Source organism: Mastigoproctus giganteus, chromosome 11 (genome assembly GCF_048544385.1).
Source record: "Mastigoproctus giganteus isolate SK-2022 chromosome 11, ASM4854438v1, whole genome shotgun sequence".
In the NCBI taxonomy this organism is placed as follows: Eukaryota; Metazoa; Arthropoda; class Arachnida; order Uropygi; family Thelyphonidae; genus Mastigoproctus; species Mastigoproctus giganteus.
In genome coordinates this window covers 89,676,194-89,699,668 of record NC_143585.1, presented here as the reverse complement: position 1 = coordinate 89,699,668, position 23,475 = coordinate 89,676,194, and the positions used below count along the sequence as shown (strand labels likewise).

Here is a 23,475-nt window from a genome sequence, read left to right as displayed (position 1 = left end):
AGGGGCTTGACTTTGAAATCACCGCTTGCATTCGCACACAGCAAGAGGGTGAGACGGTCTTTCACAGACTTGTGACCGAGCATTGCATTCTCTTCTGCTATAATGTAGGTCCTCTTTGGCATCTTTTTCCAAAAAAGCCCCATCTCATCGCAATTAAAAACTTGTTGCGGCAGGTAGCACTTGGAAACCATGAGCTTCTGGAACTCGGCAATGAATGTCTCAGCTGCCTTATCGTCCGAACTCGCAGCCTCTCTGTGCCTCACAACACTATGGATGCCACTTCTCCTCTTAAAGTTATTAAACCATCCCCTGCTCGCCTTGAAGCCTTCTTTGTTTTCTGTAGACGTACCTGGCAGTTTACTTACGAGGTTGGCGTACAAGGCCTTTCCCTTCTCACAGATCAAGTTCTCGGTCACAGTATCATCTGTTAGTTGCTTCTCGTTTATCCACACCAAAAGCAACTTTTCTACATCTTCCAGAATAAGTGGCTGTTGCTTTGATATTCTCGTGACTTCTTTTGCTACATCTAGTCCCCTTAGTTCTTCTTTCTTTAAAAAAAATAAAAAATAAAGTGCAGCCATTATCAACCCACTGCAGAATGGAAGCCTCCTCAACAATTCATGCTGAGGGAAATGGACCATAATCTGCCGCGCGGTCCGGTCCAGTGCGGGTTGGCAGATCGACCGTATTCAGTAGTCAGGGGCTTGAACCCCGGTCTACTCAAAGAGCGTGTGCTACTGCACTCCTGCTCATGACCACTCGGCTACGGATGTGGCCTTTTCTTTAATACTGTGCAAATCGTTGACGTAGACTTCTTATAAAATCTTGCGATGGTGGCCACATTCATACCTTGTTCGTGCTTCCCAATGATGTCCTTCTTAACTTCTACAGTAATCATCTCCTTCTTACCACCTTCCTTTTCAACCCTTTTCTTCATTGGGACCATTTTCGTAGTGTACAGTTAATAAAGAACAGTCACTACATTTGAACACAAAATAAAAAAAATGCTTTACGCACATACACGTGGTCACAACGCTAGCACGAATGTTGACTACAATGTTGACTGTATACGAATGAGGTATGCCGACTGAGACTGAGCATGCGAGACGATTACCCACAATCCCAATCAGTATGTGATCACGTGACGCTCGGCAGACAATTTTTAGGGAATAAAGCACAATTACAAAATGAGGAGGCACGCTTGATACACATAAACAAAGCTGCGCGCGTGTGTAGCAACTGAATAAACAACACCGTAAAGGCAGAGATACACTATTAACACCTCACATTGTACTAAAGCACATTTCTAGAGGTTACTACCATAAAACAATAAAAACAATTTCCAGTTGTGTTTCTGCTAGTGGAATCTGTTATAAACTGGCAGTAAACTCGATCTAATTGCATTTGTGATTATACTGATAGCCGGAATTGTGTTGGTTTTTACATTATTATGGTGAAATGTGTTTCCCCTTCACTCATATAAAAAACATAAATACATTTTCAGAATCTTCTCTTCATTCCTATCGTGTTGCATTCGGTTGGGGTGATTCTGCATTCGACTGCCATTTCTAAACACAAAGGCGAATCGTGCATAAGCAAATTCAGTTCGTGTTATATACGATATCGTTTCCATATTTATAAATTGTGTATGATTGAATTTGTGTAGTGTAAACACGTGTTATACGAGGACTGACTGTACTCGTATTGCAAGACCTCACTCGTTTATCAAGTTAAAATTTATTAAAAATTTTTGCTCGTCTTGCAAAACACTCGCAGACCAAGGTACCACCGTACTGGGATTGCATAAGTATTTATGGCTATAACCATGTTCCTGTCATTCAGCTTTGATTTTAGCAGGCTTTTCACGCTCTGATGGTTATTATTATTATTATTATTATTATTTCTTTTTATAATTTTTTTCCCAAAAAAGCAACTCTCCCTTAGCTTAATATAACTTTAACAGAGCAGTGATATTTCTTGCCTTAGATACCAAAATTTATAAAGATTGCAATTTATTTTTGTGGTTTTCTTAAAATATCATATTACTCAAGAAAAGAAACCATTGTTTCCTTTGTACAAGATCAAAAAACAAAATATAATACCTACTGTAGCCAATGTAAATATTTTGTATGCCCCGAACATTCCAAACTTCAATAATGATAGATGTTCATAAAATTTTAAATACTGTGGCTTGTATAGCTTAAAAATACTTGTTTTGTGTGCTTGACGTAAAAAAAATTTTAGATTAATTTTGCTTCTGTTTTTATTTTAATTAAAATTTTGGTCATATTGACTTCACACTACCACTTATGTAAATTTTATCACATTACCACTGTAGGGTTAAATTCTTTGCAGACAGTAATTCAAAGCAAGGAATGACAAAGCATACTGTATATTACTTTCTCTTGATATAAGATATGCTGTACAGTACTGTTACAAGGCGGTCATAAAGTTTGTTCAGCTAACCTTGGCAACAGTTTCTGCATGTAAGGGACTGCCTTCTTGTTTTTTAACAGTAACAGATGAATCTGTTCAGACTTTGATATCAGTGCCTTTAAGGATGGAATTAAAGAAGAGATCATCACTCTGCCAATTGAATTTTGTTGCTTTACCTCTCATTCTCATATCTTATAAAGGAACCATAGCACATGTTGTTTACCTTTGACAAAGTAGTTTTAGTAATGTGAAAGTTGCATGTTATTGATTAATGCAGATGTTCTGAAACTATGCTTGATGATACCACAGCAGTTTATTAGGAATTTAGAGGGAGTTGCAACATTTTTTTTAAATTTTTTCTCAGGAATGATGGTTGAGATCAGACTTTTGAGTACTATTAAGCTTGTTATTTATTTCCAGTGAAATCTTTTATTATATAAAGTTGTAAGATTTGATCATTGTTTTATTTGATATACAAGCTATATTTGTATAGATTAAAATTTAATTATTAAAAGTATGTGGTATATTTATTTCTTGCCTAGCTCTAACACAAAAGAAATCATTCATGGGTAGGTGGGCATCACACAGATTCATCTATCATTTTAAAGGAATTGTGATATTGCATAGTTTGAGAATCTCCGGATTAACATGTTCCTTAATTGCATGTTTTTGTGTCACCTTTTTTAGCCTTCAGGTGGTAACAGGTCTGTAATTATTCGTATCACCTTTTAGCATTAGCATTAGTAGAGGCATATGATGCAGGAAAGCAAGCTTATGCAGCATCAGCCAAAAAAAAAAAAAAAAACTTTCCATCTCACCCCTCCGTTCGTTTGAAATACCTGTCCAGCTGAGCCTTAAATTTATTTAGGCTATTCAACTTCCACAACAAGGGATGGAAGTCTGTTCCACCAACCAACTACCCGCTGGCTAAAGGCAAATTTCTGCACATCTGTCTTTCCTTAATCTGAAAATATGCCTTATCAGGTGATTATTGTGAACAAGAGGAAGAATCCCCTCAGCATTGAGCATGTTGAAACCATTCAAGGCTTTATACACCTCTATCAGATCATCTTGCTGGTGCCTAGTCTCCAGACACTGTACTTTGCAAAATTTAAGCCTTTCTTCATAAGAGCAACCCTTTGTTCCATTCACTAATCTTGTTGCCCTTCTCTGTAGTCGATCCAGCAGCTGTACATCCTTCTTGAAATGAGGCCTCCAGACCGGTATACAGTAATCAAGGTGTAACCTGACCATTGCCTTATACAAGGGAATAATCACCTCCTTATCCCTGCTAGAAAAATTCCTGTATATCATTGACAAGACACCATGAGCTACTCTTGCATCCCATCTGCACTGCTCAGAGAACTTCATATCTGCCTGCACACCCGGGTCCTTTTCATTCTCTACCACTGTCAGTGTAGTACCACAGAGTTGATACATTGCTCTGGGGTTGCTGTTTCCCATATGTAGTTCTTTACATTTGTCAATGTTAAACTTCATTTTCCTTTAAAGCCCTCTAATATAACTTGATCATTAAGTTTTCTTGCTTGTGGATTAATACGTTTACATCAAAACATTACATATGAGTATTTTTATATTAATTTATCAACTCTTCACAATAAATTCAATTTTTTTTTCCTCTTAATTAATGTATGTGATTTTTAAGATGACCAGCTGAAATCTGGTAAATTCCAAGATGTGGCAATGCTCAGGTTCCAGGATTGCCAGATTTTGTAGATTTAACTCTCTTATTCCTTGTATGTTTTTCATTTATTTTGTATGCTTCAGTCATCTAGTGTGAGGAAAAATGCTGTTTCACCCCTTCCCCAAATGATCATTGATCAGTGGATTAAATGTAATCTTTCTCTTCTTGTATTTATATCATGTTCAATTTGTGTATTTGTTTGCACATTATTCCAGACTGAACTAGAAGAAATGGTGAATTCTGCTATTAATGATGGTGATTTTGAAAAGGCTGAGATGCTTAGTGACCATTTGTCTAATAGAGAGGTAAGTATTTAAGGTAAAAAAAAAGTTTCTAGATTGTCGTAGTGGGATATTATTTTATATATGGTTATCATTAAAAATTGAAATATTAATTAAATATCTCATATTTTCTTAATCATAAAGAAATTTTTCTGTCATTCTGTAAACTACAGTATTAATAATGGAAAATTATTATTAATGGTATAGTTTATTAGAAAAATTAGAAAAACTTTCAAGCCTAAAGGCAAGTAAGGCTCCTGGAGTTGATATCACATATCCAAAAATTTTGAGAGAGGTAGCCAGAGAGTATATTGAACCATTAAGGTTAATTATGAGGGTATCTTTAGTTTTGGGAAAGATTCCTTTGGATTGGAGAAAAGGCAATGTATTGCTAATATATAAAGGAGGTTTTAAGAATGAAGTTGGTAACTACAGACCGGTTAATCTGACTTCAGTAGTAGGGAAAACCTTTGAAGCAATGATTAAGAGTGAAATCTGGGGACAAAAAAAAAAAAAAAAAAAGTGACATTCTGAAGGACATACAACGTAGTTTTTTTAAGGAAAATCATGTTTAGTAAGCCATTTTGACACAGATACTTATGGGTGATGTAGGGAACAATTTCAACATTGTTTGGATTTTAGCAAAGCATTTGATTCAGTCCCTCATAAGAGGTTACTCTATAAGCTGGAACACATTGGGATTACTGGAAAGAATCTAAGGTGGATTGCAGGTGGCTGCATGGTAGAAGACAGAGGGTTGTGATCAATGGATATTCTTCAGATTGGTGTAACGTCAGAAGTGGAATCCACCAAGGATTCCATTTCTTGGGCCACTGTTGTTTCTGATTTTAATAAATGGCATCGATGAAGGGATAAAGGGTGTGATATCAAAATTTTCAGATGATGTAATGATTGGGAGAGTCATTAATGATCAGTGTCAAACAGTGCTCCTTCACAGTGACTTGTAAAAGCTTCAAGAATGGTCAGAAAACTGGCAACTGTGTGTTTTAATGCAGCAGAATGTAAGGTATACTTGGTGGGGTTGAATTAAAACAGTAGAGGAAGAAAGGGATTTGGGATTTATGATATGGGCAGATATGAAGTTTTCTGAGCAGTGTAAACAGGTGGCCAGGAAAGCCCACAGTGTCCTATTGATGATTTATTGAACATTATCTTGTAAAGATAGGAGGTAATCCCACTGTATATGGCAATTGTAATGCTGCACTTGGAATACTATGCACAGATATGGAGATCTCATCTGAAAAATGGTATTGAGCTTCTTGAAAGGGTACAAAGATGGGTAATTTTCATGGTCAGATCAGCAAAAGGGCGATCATAGAAGGAAAGATTCCGATTAGGAAACTTTAACTGCAGCATTGGCAAGGAAAATATGAATTCAGTATGAGCAAGTATAATAGAAATACTGTAGATATTGAATAAATTTCTAGCACAACTAAATAATAAATCTTATAAATTGCTTAAATTGTTTGATAACATGGATGTGGAATTGAAGTTATGTGCTAAAAAAAGTCCTTGTATACATTTTCATTTGAAGAAACTCATTGAAATTTTAATCATATAAATTAATTTAAATACAAACTGCTTATCACATAAAGTTGAAATCATATATACCATTTCTTCAGAATGAACGCCTATTTGAATATTTTTTTATTATTATAAAGTTGGTATGCTTCACACCTGTGTTAATGCAATGATATATTAATTGATATATTTTGGTATATTTTGTATTTGGTAGTAGTAGTAGCAATACTATCTATTAACCTGAACAGTCAGCATGATGATAGAAAACTTTATAGGAGAACTTTAGATAGAAAACTATTTATCATTAAAGGTCAGCCATGGTCTCAGGGTAACATTCATTGACGTGAGTATGTACATTGTGAGATAAAGCCTGTGTGCAACTAAAAAAAATGCATGGCCCAATTTTAGTTATTGCACTGGTATATCAGCTGCGATAAAACATTTGCTAATGAAACTGTAAGCTTCTGTGTAATTGGGCTGTACCAAGCATAAACTTACATTTATTTTAATAAGTGAGATTCAGAATAAAATCATGTTAAGTAGCTGTTTTTAATTAGTCTTTATTTCTGTAATAAATAACATTATTACAGAAATAATATCTGTCTTTACAGATAGAACAGTCACATATTCCATCCAAAATTGACATTATGTTCTGTACTATGCACTGCAGATACTCTTTCAGCATCCAAAACATGACCATTCTCAGGTAAAAAATTCTTGATGATTTGAAAAAATTTGATTCCAGAAGGTTTAAAAAATTCATTTTGGTTCAGATGTGCTGCTTAGTTTCTGTTATTCTAAAATTTTTCTGCACCATTCTATGACAAGTGAGTCACAGAATGGTGCAGAAAAATTTATGTTCACTAAACATTTGACCAATATATTTACATTATATTGGTAATAATTTTGTATTGCCTTGTTGAAGGAGTGTTAAAACCATTGGCTGCTGCTGAGTGGTTTTTGCATACTACCAGTGAGTATCAGTGATTCAAAGTTCTGCGCAAATATAGTTTCATGAGGATAAATGTTCACTGGTATCTCATGGTAATTTGTGCTTATTTAGCTGAGAAATTACTACTAATTAAGTTACAGGTTTTCAAATTTGAAGATGTGTTCTGTACAGAAAGTAAAGCACAAATTAGTAATAATTTTGTCCATATAACATTAGGAAGCCAGGCTTTTGCTGCACCAAACTTTCAGTGTTCAACTGCATAATAGGTATCTTCACTCCTTTGGAAATGTAACTTGTTTGTTTGTTTCCTACCAGTGCACATGGCACAACCCATGGCTGACAAGTGGGAGGCTCTTTCCTGAGACCAAAAAATCCATGCTCGCCATCCAAGACTGGGTAATCAACACCAGGAGCTACAGGAAATAAATCGCCAAGGACACCAGAGTGACAGATGACACGTTGACAACGTCACCTGGCCCCAGAAACAATCCAGCACATCACTACTGGATGCAGGGCGATCATCCAGATGGAGTACACTCACTGACATGACCAGATCACAATATGAGAAGCCAGTGAAAAATACCAGTTGATCAAAGAACACGTTCCATATTACAAGTACGGACCTTAGGCCATACTAGAGATGCTTACTCACAAGCTATATTGGGACTGTGCTATAATAACAGACAAGGTGAATCTGCACAACAAACCAGGCATAACCCTCAATATACAATTATTATTCAAAAGATAGATCAAGTAAATAATTAACATTTTTATATACATTTATATATGTTCGTTCAAAATTAGCAATCATCTCCTGCAAGATTGTAAATTTATGTCCACTAAACATTTGACCAATATATTTACATTATATTGGTAATGATTTTGTATTGCCTTGTTGAAGGAGTGTAACAGGAAGGTAATTTTACAGAAAAAGTAGATCTAAAGTTTATTAGATTTTCAGATATCCCTGATAATGTATTCTGTTTGGAGTTTATTTCTGCAAATATAAGATGGCAGCATAACAGTGTTGTTTACCGCTAAGTGAAAAATCCTTGCAGTTCAAGATTCACTCAGAATTTGGCAACTTATACTTAAGAACAATGCTAATTTAACATGCAAATGCAGTCAAATTCTCCTCTTCCTCGCAGTAAGCCTAATTGGATGTCAGATGAACTAATGAGACTCATGGCAGAGAATAAAAATGCTTGGGAAGAATATAAATTATCAGCTACACAAAGCCTATGGTAGATATGAGCTAGTCTGTAATCAAGTCACAAAGAGGTGAGGCAAGTGAAGACAGTTACGAGAAATCTTTAGCAAAGGATGTAAAGACTTCTTTACTTATGTAAACTCTAGAAGGAATGGGATGAATCAGATTGGTTTCCTTGATATTGATGATTCAATAGTTTATGATCCTGCTCAGGTAGTTGACAAACTGAATGAATATTCACACATGAGGAATTCTGTAGGGAAGTGGATGCCAAAATTATCAAACTCTTAACAGGGAGCTAAATGATTTTGTAATAGTTGAGAGGAAAGTGGAGGAGAAATTGTTGAAGCTAAACATAAGAAAGGCACCTGGGATGGATGGGATCTATCCAGTTATATTAAGGGAGGTAGCAAATGAAGTAAGCAAACCTTAGCCATAATTATGAGAATATCCTTGGATTCAGGGGAGGTCCCCACGGACTGGAGATATGTAAATATATCACCAATCATAAAGGGAGATCAAAGTGTGACACGGGTAATTACACACCTGTTAGTTTAACTTCTGTTTTGAAGAAAATAATGGAGTCAGTGGTTAAAGAAGCTATGCAGGACATCTAGACAACACTGCAGTTATAGTTCAGACACAGCATGGTTTTATTAAGGGGAAATCTTGCCTGACCATTTGATTGAATACTACGATGTGGTCACAAAGGAACTGAATGCAAAAAAATAATTTTGATATCATACATTTGGATTTCAGGAAAGCTATTGGAGCAGTATGGCATTAAGGGCAAGTTGCTGTTATGGATAAAGGGACGGTTCAGTGGGAGAAGATAGAGTGGTAATCAATGGATACTGCTCTTCATGGACTAATGATATTAGTAGAGTCCTCCATGGTTCAGTGTTGGGACCATTATTATTTTCTATATTTATCAGTGATATTGATGAAGGTACAGAGGGTCCCCAGTATCTGAGTCCCTGCAGTTACAAAGATTTGAAAATTAAAGTAGTAAAGCTTTTACCCTTGAGAAAATTGACCAAGTGCTTGAATATTTTTTGTAAGAACGATCTTCTTCATGATAATGCAAAAAAAAGTTAAGTGCGAAGTTAAAGACAACTAAATGCTACGACACAATTTTATCTGAAAAAATATGACAAAAAAAGATGTGAACATCTCTGGATTCATTCTTTATTCATACAACTGAAAAATAGTGTAACTTCAATAAACTTTACTTAATCTTACATTGTGCAACATATTTATAATAAAAAATGTCTAATAAAATAATTTTCTAATTTTTCAGTTCCTTCATCCATTTTGTACTATGTACAAGTATATAATAAACATTACTATATAATATCGATGTAGATACACCATAGACAACTCTTAAAGAAAAACTACTGTTGTAGTGTGAAAGGCATCATTTCATCTGTATCTCATATTGTGCTCATCCTTCACAATGAGTTGCCCATGTATTGCACTACCTCGAATAAGTAACACTTCACTAATAGAGAAGACTAATTTAGTTATTCTTGGTGGGTATCATCACCCAGATGGCACCGCTTGCAAAATGGTATGGGATAAGAAACTGTGTTATCCATATACTATTCCTATTAAACTTAGGAAACCAAAAAAGTGTAGGAAAGTAATAGTAGGAGAGGAAGAAATGCCATCGAAAGAAAAGAGTAACAGTTACTCCCACTCACTCACGAATCCCCCAAATAGGCAATGTTTCTCCATAATTCATAATGAGTTATCATGTATTGCATGGTGCACTATGGCCATACGCCTCTGTAGCCAGGTGGGAAGGAGCAGCAGTGCGTAGCACACGCTTCTTGATTAAACCGGGGTTCGAGCCCGTCACCACCAAATACAGAAAGGTCAGGGAATGACCACCGCATAACCCGGAGCAATATGGCCTTAGTTGCTAATGCTCCTTAAAAAACCAAAACAACAACAACTATGGCCATAGACGCCCATGTGCCTAAAAAATTCTCAAACAAACATGTATTGCACTACCTTAAATAAGCAACACTTCACTAATAGAAAAGACTATTGCTACTTATTCAATAACAAACCATTTCAAAGGTAGTTGACTTTTCATCAGCTTTTCACCCACCGATGAAAAGCCAACTAGCTTTGAAATGGTGCCATCTGGGTGGTGGTGCCCACTGAGAATAAGTAACAATAGTCTTCTCTGTTAGTGAAGCATTACTTATTTGAGGAAGTGCAATACATGGGCAACTTGTTGTGAAGGATGAACACAATATGGGATACAGATGAAAGGATGCCTTTCACACTACTACCGTAGTTTTTCTTTAAGAGTTGTCTATGGTGTACCTACACCAGTATTATATAGATATTGAATCTTAAACTTAAAATATGCCTAGTTTGCATTTAATTTTATTTAAACAATAAACATTGCACAAATTTATTCCCCATTTTAAGTGGAATTTTCTGGAACCAAGTATCCTTGGATAGCGAGGATCCCCTGTATATCAAGCTTAATGTTCATGTTTGCAGATGATATAAAGGTTGGCAGGGTTGTCAATAACAGTAATGAGAGTATGCTGCTACAACAGGATCTAGAAAATCTGGGCAGATGAGCTGAGAGGTGGCAACTGAAGTTTAACATTGACAAATGAAAAAAGTTCTGCCTATGGGTAGCTTGTTGTTATTTGGTTTTTAGGAGCATTAGCAACTAAGGCCATATTGCTCCGGGGATATGCGGTGGTCATTCCCTGACCTTTCTGCATCCTCCATATTTGGTGGTCACGGGCTCGAACCCTGGTCTGATCAAGAAGCGTGTGCTACGCACTGCTGCTCCTGCCCACCTGGCTACGGAGGCACCCATATGGGTAGCAGTAACCGCAGAGTAATGTACCAACTATGTGGTACTACACTCAGGGTAGTGGAGAACGAAAAAGACCTGAGGGTAATTGTGCAGTCAGATATGAAGTTTCAGAGAAGTACAGACAGGCTGCCAGAGCAGCTCAGGAAGCCTTTTCAGTGATATGCAGGAACTTTGCTAGCAGGGATAAGCAATGGTCAGGCTGCAACCTGAGTACTGCATACAGGTCTGGAGGTCTCATTTTAGGAATGATGTAGAGCTGCTGGAACAAGTACAGAGAGGACAAAAAGGTTGGTGAGCGGAACAAAGGGATGCTCTTATCGAGAAAAGCTTAAGTTCTGCAAAGCATCTGGAGATTAGGCATCTGCAGGGTGATCTTATCGGCTCTGAATGGTTTGAGTAAGCTCAATGGTGATGGGATTCTTCCTCTTGCTCAGATTATGCATTTTGGGGGGGGGCTTAAATTCAAATTGAGGAAAGACAGTTACAGAGTAGATGTACAGAAATTTGCCTTTAACCAGCAGCTTTACCCAGTAGTTGATTGCTGGAACAAACTTCCATCTGTTGTGGAAGTTGATAGCTTAAATAGATTCAAGGAAGAACTGGACAAACTTTTGGAGTGAATGGATAGGTGTAATGCATCTTGCATCATATGCCACTGCTGATGCTAATAAACTTTGCTATAACTAAATTCTCTAGTGAACCTTGCATTTTGAAGAAAATTGCATGCAATTTTCCAACTTTATAACACTAGCTCTCTATAATGGTTTTGTCAGGAGACTTGTTCAGTGTTTTCTCTTATTAGAGCTGTTGTAATGAATGCTAGGTACATTTAACCCCAAGTAGCACTATCCTTTTTATTTGATAAGTGCACATGAATTTTAGCATTAGCAAAGGCACGTGATGCAAGAAAGCAAGCTTATATAGCATCAACCAAAAAAAAAAAAAAAAACCCCTTATTTCACCCATCCACTCGCTCCAAATGTTTGTCAAATTCTGTCTTGAATCTACTTAAGCTATCAACTTCTACAATGACAGATGGAAGTTTGTTCCAGCAACCAACCACCTGCTGGCTAAAGGCAAAATTTTGTACATCTATCCTACAACCGTCTTTCCTCAATTGGAATTTATGCCCTCTCAGGTGATCATTCTGAGCAAGAGGAAGAATCCCATCAGCATTGAGCATGCTCAAACCATTCAAAGCTTTATACATCTGAATCAGATCACCTCGCCAGTGCCTAGTCTCCAGACACTGTAATTTGCAAAACTTAAGCCTTTCTTCATAAGAGCACCCCTTTGTTCCATTCGCTAATCTTGTTGCCCTTCTCTGTACTCGTTCCAACAGCTCTACATCCTTCTTAAAATGATGCCTCCACACCTGTATACAGTACTCAGGTGTGGCCTGACCATTGCCTTATACAAGGGGATAATCACCTCCTTATCCCTGCTAGAAAAATTCCTGTATATCATTGACAAGACACCATGAGCTACACTGCTCAGAAAACTTCATATCTGCCTGCACAATTACCCCCAGGTACTTTTCATTCTCTGCCATTGTCAGTGTAGTACCACAGAGTTGATACGTTGCTCTGGGGTTGCTGTTCCCCATATGTAATACTTTACATTTGTCAATGTTAAACTTCATTTGCCACCTCTCAGCCCATCTGCTCAACCTTTCCAGATCCTGTTGCAGCAGCAGCATAGCGTCAGTAGTGTCTTTAACAACCCTGCCAACCTTTGTATCCTCTGCAAACTTGGACATTAAGCTTGATATACCATCATCAGTATCATTTTTAAATACAGAAAACAACAATGGACCCAACACTGAACCCTGAGGGACTCCATTAATAACATTAGTCCACGAAGAGCAGTGTCCATTGATTACCACTCTCTGTCTTCTCCCACTCAACCATCCCTTTATTCATAGCAGCCATTTGCCTCCAGTGCCACACTGCTCCAATTTGTGCAGCAGTCTTCCACGTGCAACAGTATCAAAGGCTTTTCTAGAAGAAACCATCCTAGCCAGATTACGCATTGGTCATACATTCCTCACACATAGCTACCTACTAACAAACGATGATCCTCCACAATGCAGCAACTGCTTATGTTCACTAACAGTAAAACATATCATCCTGGAATGCCCGCTATATCTGCAAGAACGGAAATCTGCTTTCTTCTCTCATTTTCATAACTCCAGCCGGTTATCATTACAGAATGTTCTAGGAGATCGTGAGGACATGAATGACATTTTTCTCTTTCTAAAATTGATAAATAAATATCACAATGTATGAACCATATCACGTGTAAGACAAACTAAGAAGATATTAGACAGTAACCAGTGCATTATAGCCTAAGTTGCTGATGCACCAACAAATTTAACAACAACAACAACAACAACAATCAAAGGCTTTTCTAAGATCCAAATATATGATATCAAAGTTTATCTTTGCATCCAGTTCCATCATAGTATCCAATCAAATTAGTCAGACAAGACTTCCCCTTAACAAACTCATGCTGTGTCTGAGCTATAACTGAAGTCTTGTCTGACTAATTTCCCTGGAAGAGAAGTTAAACTAACAGGTCTGTAATTACCTGTGTCTCCTTTGATCCTCCTTTGTGTATTGGGGTCACATTTGCACATCTCCATTCCATGGGTATCTCCCGTGAGTCCGGGGAAGCTCTCATAATTATGGCTAAGGGTTTGCTTACTTCCTTTGCCACCTCCTTTAATATAACTGGATAGATTCCATCCAAACAAGATGTCTTTCTTATGTTTATCTTCAACAATTTCTCCTCCACTTTACTCTCAGTTATTACAAGATTATCTAGCTTACTGCCAGCGTTGAATACACCTCTGGCATTCCTCTCCCTGAATAACTCCTCATGTGTGAATGTCGATTCAAAATACTCATTTAGTTTGTTAGCTACCTGAGCAGGATTATCAAAAGTTGAACCATTGTTATCAAGTGGACCAATCTGATTCATCCCCTTCCTTCTAAAGTTTACATAAGTAAAGAACTCTTTGCTGTGTTTCTTTGCATCCTTTGCCAAAGATTTCTCGTAATCTGCCTTCACCTGCCTAACCTCCTTTGTAACATGGTTACAGACCAGCTTATATCTATCATAGGCTTCTGTGTCACATGTTAATTTATATGTATCCCATGCATTTTTCTTCTCTGTCACATGCCTAATTAGTTCATCTGACATTCATTTAGGCCTAAATCTTGAACAATATTTCTTTGTTGGTATGAAAAGCCTAGTAGCTTCCAAGATTAATTCTTTGAATGCTTCCCATTTTGAATTTGCTGTTGGTAACATCATCATCAGTTGGTTCCACTGTATAGAATTTAAATACTGTCTCAGACCACCGTAGTCACCTTTACAAAAGCAAAAACCCTTCCCTTGACACTTGATGGTAGTTACCTCCTTGAGTAAATCCTACTTGAGCACACTGTGATCACTGCCACCTAGTGGTTCCTTTATCTGCAGATTCTTGATGCATGAAGAATCACTACTGATAATCAGATCAAGAGTATTACTCCCTCTAGTTGCCTCCCGAACATGCTGCTGTAGAAAACAATCATCCAATAAATCCACAAAAGCCTTGCTAGTGTGTCATTGATCAACCCACAAATTCCAATCAATATCCAGAAAATTAATATCCCCCATTATAAGACACTCTAATTTACTGGCCCACTCTATTTCTCTGCACAATTGTTCATTATACTCATCAGATTCATTAGGCATATAACACACACCTACTCTCATTTTGCCTTTTCCAGTATGTCACACCAAACAGACTCAACATTGCATTGTCCACCAACATCAATTGGATGCAATTACTTAGATTTTATGTGTTTCTTAACTAACAGCATAACCCTCCTCCCTTCCTGTCCTTTTTGTACACATTGTTCACTCCAAATTCCAGTTGTGCATTGCTTATGTCTGTGTGACACCATGTCTCTGATATCCGAACAATATCTGCCTTTGATGTCTTGATTAGCACTTGTGTGATGTTGAAGTGCAAGTATACATGCACCTGTTTCTACTGTTAGTTACCCTAATACAGCCCATGTAATTACTTGTTCCACTGTGACTCCCAGCAGTGCTGGAAATTCCCATTGCCTTGCTTTCCAGGCTGCTGCTCAATTGCATTTCAATAGAAGTAGTGCACGAATCACTTTTACCTCTGACAGAGGCTACTGTTAATCTATTAGTCTGTGTATCCCCCCAAGCTATAAGTTTTCCGACCCACCTAATTCTGCCTCGATAGCATCAGCAAATATTCTTGCACCCTTTCTATTTAAGTGTATCCCATCTCTGTAGAAGCAGTCTCTCCTGTTAACAAGCACAGACCAGGCTCAGAAAAATTCTACCCCTTGAGCCTTGCACAATCTCTCCAGGGCCAAATTGATCGACAAGGCTCTCATCATATACTCCCTTCTACCGTGTCTGGGCAGAATTGCAGACACTTTCAAATTCAACCCTAACTCACGGCTTTTTTTTCAGCATTGTCTTGTACTTGTTAAAGAATTCTGCCGGTCTCCTACTCTTAATATTATTAGTGCCAACGTGTACAACAATATCACTCTTTGTGCCCTTAAAGGATGATATCTGCCCTGTAACGTCATCAACCTTTGCCTCTGGCAGACATATCCTGGTCCTGTTCCATCTATCCTTTTTGCACAATACAAATTTGTATGTTTCCCGTTTCTCTGACAATTGAGTCACCTACAACAACTAGTTCCTTTGGGACCAGCACATTCTGCCTTGGGGATTGCCGCTGTGTTGCGTGATGTTGAAGTGGAAGCTCTGGCATTGATGTGGGCAGCTGAGAGCTTGATGGGCCCTCAATTTAAATCCTTCGAGGGCATCCACCCTGTCCTTCAAGCTCTCATATAAGCTCATAACAATGCCGAGTTGATGCCTGATTTCCTCGCACTCATTACATTGTGCACACACAAAGACATTCACCTTGGCAATATCATGTCCCATACCTGATTGCTCCACAAACATCAAACAAGCAGTGCATTTCAATAGACTGTGATTCAGAGGACAACGGCCTCCCCCTCAGTTCTCCCCTGAGCCACAGCACTTCTGCTAGTTTAAGCCTTTTGCTTTGCTGGTCTGAGTCATGATTTCTATTCAAGTTCAATAAAATTCCAATACAAAATATAACCCCAAACCTATATTCCAATACAGTTATAACAGTATATATATGTATTTTGGTATCGAATATTATCTCCGAGTTACGTTATATGACTTTCTTATTCCCTGTCAACTTATATGTATTAATTTATGATGTTACATTTGTAATAACTAGGTCACTTTATTTATTTAGTTAAAAAAGTACAATTCAATTGACAATGAAATTTAATAAGATTAATAAATTTTCCTGATTAATTGATACTACTATACTTGCTATCTAGTTCGGTGTACACATTGTATCGTATAACAATGGCGGCAAGTTACGAATGGTTAATCTATGGACACGAGGTATTATTTACTTTCCAAATCGTACTATCTAAATTCAAAATGAACCACGGAGCTTGAATTGTCTATAAGCTACTTATAGAAAATAATTTAATCTAACAATTAAGTCAATAAAGCGGCTAAGTATAATTAAAACTTTTCGTTTGCGGGAGCTGCAAAACCTGTCCACACGTGGATTTGATACCCTTATCAATACTAAGTAATAACCTACAAAATCTCTATCTAAATTCAATTTAAACTAAAGTATTGTTACTAGGAAATAAAGCAACTCTAAATAATAAATTAATATGCCAATTTAAGTCAATAAAAAAAGCAAAAATTTCTCTATTTGCTGGGGCCATAAACACTTTGCCTGTTCACATATACTCTCGCACCCACTATTCAAAACTTTGCTAGCAGGGATTTGCTGTTGAATTTCTTGTATACTATTTTCAAACTTACCAAGAGATTCATGTTTAACTGGAGAAGGAAGGTATATAAGGATGATGAGTAAGGCTATGTTATGTAATCAAAAATATCACATGGATTCCCTCAATTTCAGTAAAGAAACATATGCACAAACATATAGTGATTCTTATGTATAATTGTGATCTCCCCCCTCAATCCACAGTTTCTACAATGTACAGCATAGCTTGGAATAGAAATGTCACTATCATAGTTTCCCTCATGAAGACAAGTTTCAGTGAGTAGAAGCAGATAAAATTGGTGAATGCTAATGTAATTTCTTAGTTGGTATAGTGAATGTGCTAAACTTTAACAATTTAGTTAGTAACATTTTGAGTACTGATGCAGTGAGTTGGTGAGAGGCTGAGTTGTACCTGTAAAATTGACTGGGATGGTATAAGCTGATTACAGTTGAGGTTGTACCACCTCTTTTCATGCCTTCTTCTTAAGCTTATATTCAAAAGTTTTCACAAGAACTTCTGGGAATGGGCAGTTTACCTGTAGAGATTGATTTATTTTCTGAATGCTATTTTCTATAAGTATATCAAGTGTCAGGAAACCTACTCCATAATATAATATGTAATTTTTCCATCTTACGTAAAGAAAACATTCTTCATTTATATAATTCTAAACATATTGTTCATTTTCAGTACTTTTTTTTGTGGTTGTGAAATAATACTATTGCATTACTTCAAATGCAGTCATCAGTACTGTATGACCTAAGCAGGTAAATATTGTTTTCAAAAATGGAATGGCATTAATGTATAGAGTTATTACAAAGTAGCCTAACAACTTTAAACATTTGTAAGTACTGTCATTTTAGAAACTGAGGGAAGAAAAATACATCAAATTAAGAGAGGAACATCTAAAGTTTAGTTGAGCTACTGGTACAAATTGTCAGTATGGACACCTGCAGTTAGTTGACAAACATTCTGTTGAAAATCAAGCTCCTCTCACACTTTATGTAATGTTTCGTGTGTTACTCTTGTGAAGGCAGCAGGGATTGTAGCCTTCAGTTCAACTTCATCCCTTGGTAACAGTGGCCAAAAGATGTCATCATCAAGACAAGTCAAGCATACCAGTTTCTGTGTGGAAATGTAGGCAAAGCAGGATGATGAAAACAACCAGCTAGAGCATATTGTGTACAGTGATGAATTCATATTTCATGTCAGTAACTGTATTAACACACATATAAGGTTTGTGTTTGGAGCACAGAAAAACTAGGTAAGGTGCTTACTTGAACATGTTTGTGACAGCCCGAAAGTCAGTGTTCTGTGCTTTGAGTTGATAGAAAGTTTATGGGCTTTTTTATGAAAAAACGATCACTGGAGTTGTTTATCTTGACATTCTTGAGAATTCTCTGATACCACAAATCAATGATAATGTCCCCAATGGACAGTTGTTCTTCCAACAAGATGGCACTCCACCTGGTTATCATCGATAAGTGACAGCATGTTTGGATCGGTCATTTGGCTTTCATTCATTGGCTTCCACGATTCCCTCAGACTTAATACACTAATTTATTTCTCTCTTTTTGGGTTTTCTGAACATTAACATCTGCTGACCACCATTACCAAGAAATGTGGTTGAACTGAAGGTCAGATTCAGTGTTGCTCTAGCAAAAAGTAACCCTTGAAACACTGCATAAAGTATGGAAGGAGCTTGGTTTTTGGTAGGATGTTTGTTGAATAACTGCTGGAGCCCAAATCAGAAATCTGTAGCTGTAGCTATAATTGATCAAAACATTAGGTTTTCCACTTTAATTTGATATAATTGTCTTCCCTCAGTTTCTAAAATTATGGTCCTTACAAAAGTTTAACATTGTTAAGCTACTTCATAACAACCACAAGATATTTTTATACCAGGTGGATTGGAAAAACAAAATTGCTTTTATTGATACTCATATCATTTACAAGCACCGTATCAACACAGTTAGTGTCTGCAATTCTGCCCAGACACGATAGGATGGAGTACATGATGAGAGCCTTGTCGATCAATTCAGTCCTGGACAGGTTGTGCAAGGCTGAAGGGGGTAGAATTTTTCTCAGCCTGGTCAGTGCTTGTTAACAGGAGAGACTGCTTCTACAGGTATGGGATACACTTAAATAGAAAGGATGCAAGAATATTTGCTGATGCTGTTGAGACAGACTGCTAGATTGGGGGATATACGGATTAATAGATTAACAGTAGCTGCTGGCAGAGCTGAAAGTTATTCTTGCACTGCTTCTATTGGAGTGAGCAGCAGTCTGGAAAACAAGATGCAGGGTATTTCAGAGACTGCTGGGAGTCATTGCGGTACAAGTAAACACATGGGTTGTGTTAGGGTAGCTAAGAATAGGAACAGGTGCATGTATACTTGCGTGTACACCAATGCTAGGAATCTGGTAAATAAATTTGATGAATTTGAGGTGTTGGTCAAAACATCAAAGGCTGATATTGTTGGGATATCAGAGACATGGTGTCGCACAGATATAAGGAATGCAGAACTGGAATTTGGGGAGTACAATGTGTACAGGAAGGATAGACAGGATAGGAAGGGAGGAGGGGTTATGCTATTAGTTAAGAAACACGTAAAATCCAAGGAGGTACAGCCAGTTGACATCGCTGGACAGTGCAGTGTTGAGTCAGTTTGGTGTGACATAAGCATTGGGAAATCAAAATTGAGAGTAGGAGTGTGTTATAGGCCTAATGACTCTGATGAGTATAATAAAAAACTGTACAGGTAAATAGAGTGGGCCAGTAAATCAGAGAGTCTTATGGGTGATTTTAATTTTCCGGATATTGGCTGGAATTTGTGGGTTGGTCACTCACACACTAGCAAGGCTTTTGTGGATTTATTGGATGATTGTTTTCTACATCAGCATGTTCGGGAGGCAACTAGAGGGAGTAATACTCTTGATTTGATTATCAGTAGTGATTCTTCATGCATTAAGAATCTGCAGATAGAGGAACCACTAGGTGGCAGTGATCACAGTGTGTTGAAGTGGGATTTACTCAAAGAGGTAATTACCATCAAGGGTAAAGGGAAGGGTTTTTGCTTTCGTAAAGGTGACTACAGTGGTCTGAGACAATATTTAAATTCTATACAGTGGAACCAACTGATGATGATGTTACCAACAGCAAATTCAAAATGGGAAGCATTCAAAGAATTAATCTTGGAAGCTACTAGGCTTTTCATACTAACAAAGAAATATTGTTCAAGTTTTAGGCCTAAATGGATGTCAGATGAACTAATGAGACATTATTATTAATAGCCATATGGTGCAAGGAAACCTGAGGCTTGTGCAGCACCAGGAAAAAAAAAAAAAAATCCTGAGTTATCCTAAGAGAGAGAGAGAGAGAGAGAGAGAGAGAGAGAGTCAAAAGTAGAAAGGAATCAGCAAGAAAGAGAAGAATGATGATATCCAGCTCAGGACCCTGGGTATGCCAAGCCCATACTCATCAGATGTGAGCCCCCCCCCCCCCCGACATGTGGCAGAGAATAAAAATGCATGGGATACATATAAATTAATGGGTGACATGGAAGCCTACAGTAGATATTAGCTGGTCTGTAACCAAGTCACAAAGGAGGTTAGGCAAGCAAAGGCAGATCATGAGAAATCTTTGGCAAAGGATGCAAAGAAAAACAGCAAAGAGTTCTTTACCTATGTAAACTCTAGAAGGAAGGGGATAAATCAGATTGGTCCACTGGATATTGATGGTTCAACAGTTGAGGATTCTGCTTAGGTGGCTAACAAACTAAATGAGTATTTTGCATCTACATTCACACACGAGGAGTTATTCAGGAAGGGGAATGCCAGAGGTGAGGTCAACTCTGGCAGTGAGCTAGATGATTTTGTAATAACTGAGAGGAAAATGGAGGAGAAATTGTTGAGGATAAACGTAAAAAAGGCACCCAGGGTGGATGGGATCTATCCAGTTGTATTAAAGGAGGCAGCAAAGGAAGTAAGCGAACCCTTAGCCATAATTATGAGAGCTTCTTTGGACTCAGGGGAGGTACCCATAGACTGGAGATGGGCAAATGTGACCCCAGTTCACAAAGGAAGATCAAAGGCTGACACAAGTAATTATAGACCTGTGAGTTTAATTATAGACTTGGGAGTCAGAAGTGTTCAAAGCCGCTAAGTGGATTTTCTTATTTATTGATTTGAAATTATTGTTTGTCTAAAACTTTTGATTTAAATTTAGTAATATAACATTATTTTGTGATTTTCTGATTAATCTGGTGTATTTATTCTTTACTTGGCCTTGTAATTGCATAAAAGTATCGGTAAGGGTATCAAATCCACATGTTACAAGTTGCAGCTCCACTGAACGAGAAGTTATTTAGTCATATTTAGCCACTTTATTGACAAATTTTTACATCAAATTATTTTCTATAAGTAGCTTATAGACCTAGTCAGGATCCTTAGTTTATTCTGAATTGAGACAGCGAGATTTGGAAGTTAATTAATACTTAAGTGTCCGTAGATTTACCGTTTGTAACTTGCCGCCATTGTTATACGACACGTTATATCACGAACTAGATAGCGTAAGCTTAGTATAGTATATAATATAATATTGTCAATTAATCAGTAAAATCTATTACTCTTGTTAAACTTCATTGTCAATTAAATTGTTCTTTTAACTAAAAACATATAACGACTTAGATTACAAACATAACATAATTAATTAATACATAACTTGATACGGAAGTTATATAAATGGAACTCGTAGATAATACTTGATACTGAAAAATATATATAGCGTTATAACTGTGTTGAGATACAAGTTTAAGGTTATAATTTTGTACCGAAATTGAAATTTTATTGAAATTAAATTGAAATCATGACTCAGACCAGAACAGCAAAGCAAAAGGCTCAAGCTACTGGGAGGGCTGTGGCTCAGTGGAGAACTGAGGGGGGCAGTTGCCCTCTGAATCACAGCCTTTTAAAATGCACTGCTTGCATGATATTTGTGGAGTAATGGGTATGGGATATGATATTGCCATGGGGGATGTCTTTGTGTGTGTGCGCGATGTAAGGAGTGTAAGGAAATCAGGCAACAACTCAGTGTTGTTATGGGCCTATATGAGAGCTTGAAGGACAGGGTGGATGCCCTCAAAGGATCTAAATTGAGGGGCCCATCAAGCTCTTAGATGCCCACATCAATGCCAGAGCTTGCACTTGGTCATCACACTACACAGCGGCAACCCCCAAGGCAGAATGCACTGGTCCCACAGGAGCTAGTAGTTGTTGGTGACTCTATTGTCAGGGAAACGGGCAACATGCTTTGTAAAAAGGATAGGTGGAACAGGACCAGGGTATGTCTGCCAGGGGCAAAGGTTGATGACGTAGAGTGGATATCATCTTTTAAGGGCACAAAAGGTGATATAGTTGTGGACGTTGGCACTAATGATATTAAGAGTAGGAGACCGACCGGCAGAATTACTTAACAAGTACAGATCACTGTTGAAAAAAAGCTGTGAATTAGGGTTGACTTTGAAAGTGTCTGCAATTCTGCCCAGACACGATAGGAGGGAGTACAGTAAACCCCACTATTCGCGGTATCTGTATTCGCGATCGCCGATTTAATATAAAATGAAACCTAAAAAAATGTGAATTTTAAAGTGCCGTGAACATTTTCCGCCATAAAAAAACATGGGCGTGGCTAAAATTATCTTTCCCGGTCAAAACAGCGCTCAGTGGGTGGGGGGGGTGACAAAATCGCGAGCGTGGATGTTTCTCGCTAATCCTTGTTCAGCATGTGTTATGCGCTTGCCATGGGAGGTTTATACGCTTATAAATTGAATAATTTTATCAATTTATAAATTGATATGGTTACAAAAGTGATAAATCTACCGTTTTGCAGTGTAAAACAGACTTTTTCGAGTGTGTTAACGGAAGAAAGTGACTTTATTGTGGACAAGTTCTTTCTAACCCGTACAAAAATATGGCTACGAATAACAAAGGAAATGTGAAAATATCAAAGAAGGTGATGACATTAGCGAATAAAATTGAGTTATTAGATAAAATTTCTAATGGTGAAAGTGTCTCCTCAGTGGCAAAACATTATAAAATCAATGAGTCAATGGTACGATCAATCAAGAAATCGGAAGAAAAAATCCGCCGTGGTGTCCGTGAAAACGCGCTAATTGCTTCAAAAATTTGCTCTGTAACTCGTGATGTTAAATTAGAAAAAATGGAAAAGCTTTAAATCTGTGGATAGAAGACCGAACTCAAAATAAAACTCCGTTAAGTTCACTCATCATTTGTGAAAAGGCAAAACTCCTTTATCAACACTAGTGAAACTGGTGATAGCACAGGCGGGATAAGTTTTTTTTGCTAGCAAAGGTGCTGGTTTGAAAGATTTGTTTGAAATTTCAAATAAATATTACATTTAATATTAAATTGTTTCTTATTTTCATTTTGATGCCATATGCTTGCATTTCACTATGTATTGTCTATGTACATAGTCATATTATGAAGGTACATATAATATGTTTGTTTGTTTGTTTGTTTGTTATTTGGTTTTTAGGAGCATTAGCAACTAAGGCCATATTGCTCCGGGATATGTGGTGGTCAT

At 37.3% G+C, this 23,475-nt stretch overlaps 1 protein-coding gene across 3 annotated transcripts in view; it reads left to right on the top strand.

Moving 5' to 3' along the window:
- LOC150078244 (protein FAM204A-like) overlaps positions 1 to 23,475 on the top strand; it is a 76,647-nt gene that overhangs the window by 37,391 nt on the left and 15,781 nt on the right. For all 3 annotated transcript variants that reach the window (XM_090384774.1, XM_090384773.1, XM_090384772.1), the window contains exon 5: positions 4,357 to 4,446. In XM_090384774.1, the coding sequence (XP_090240900.1) occupies positions 4,357 to 4,446 (90 nt within the window). The remainder of the gene's footprint in view (positions 1 to 4,356; positions 4,447 to 23,475) is intronic.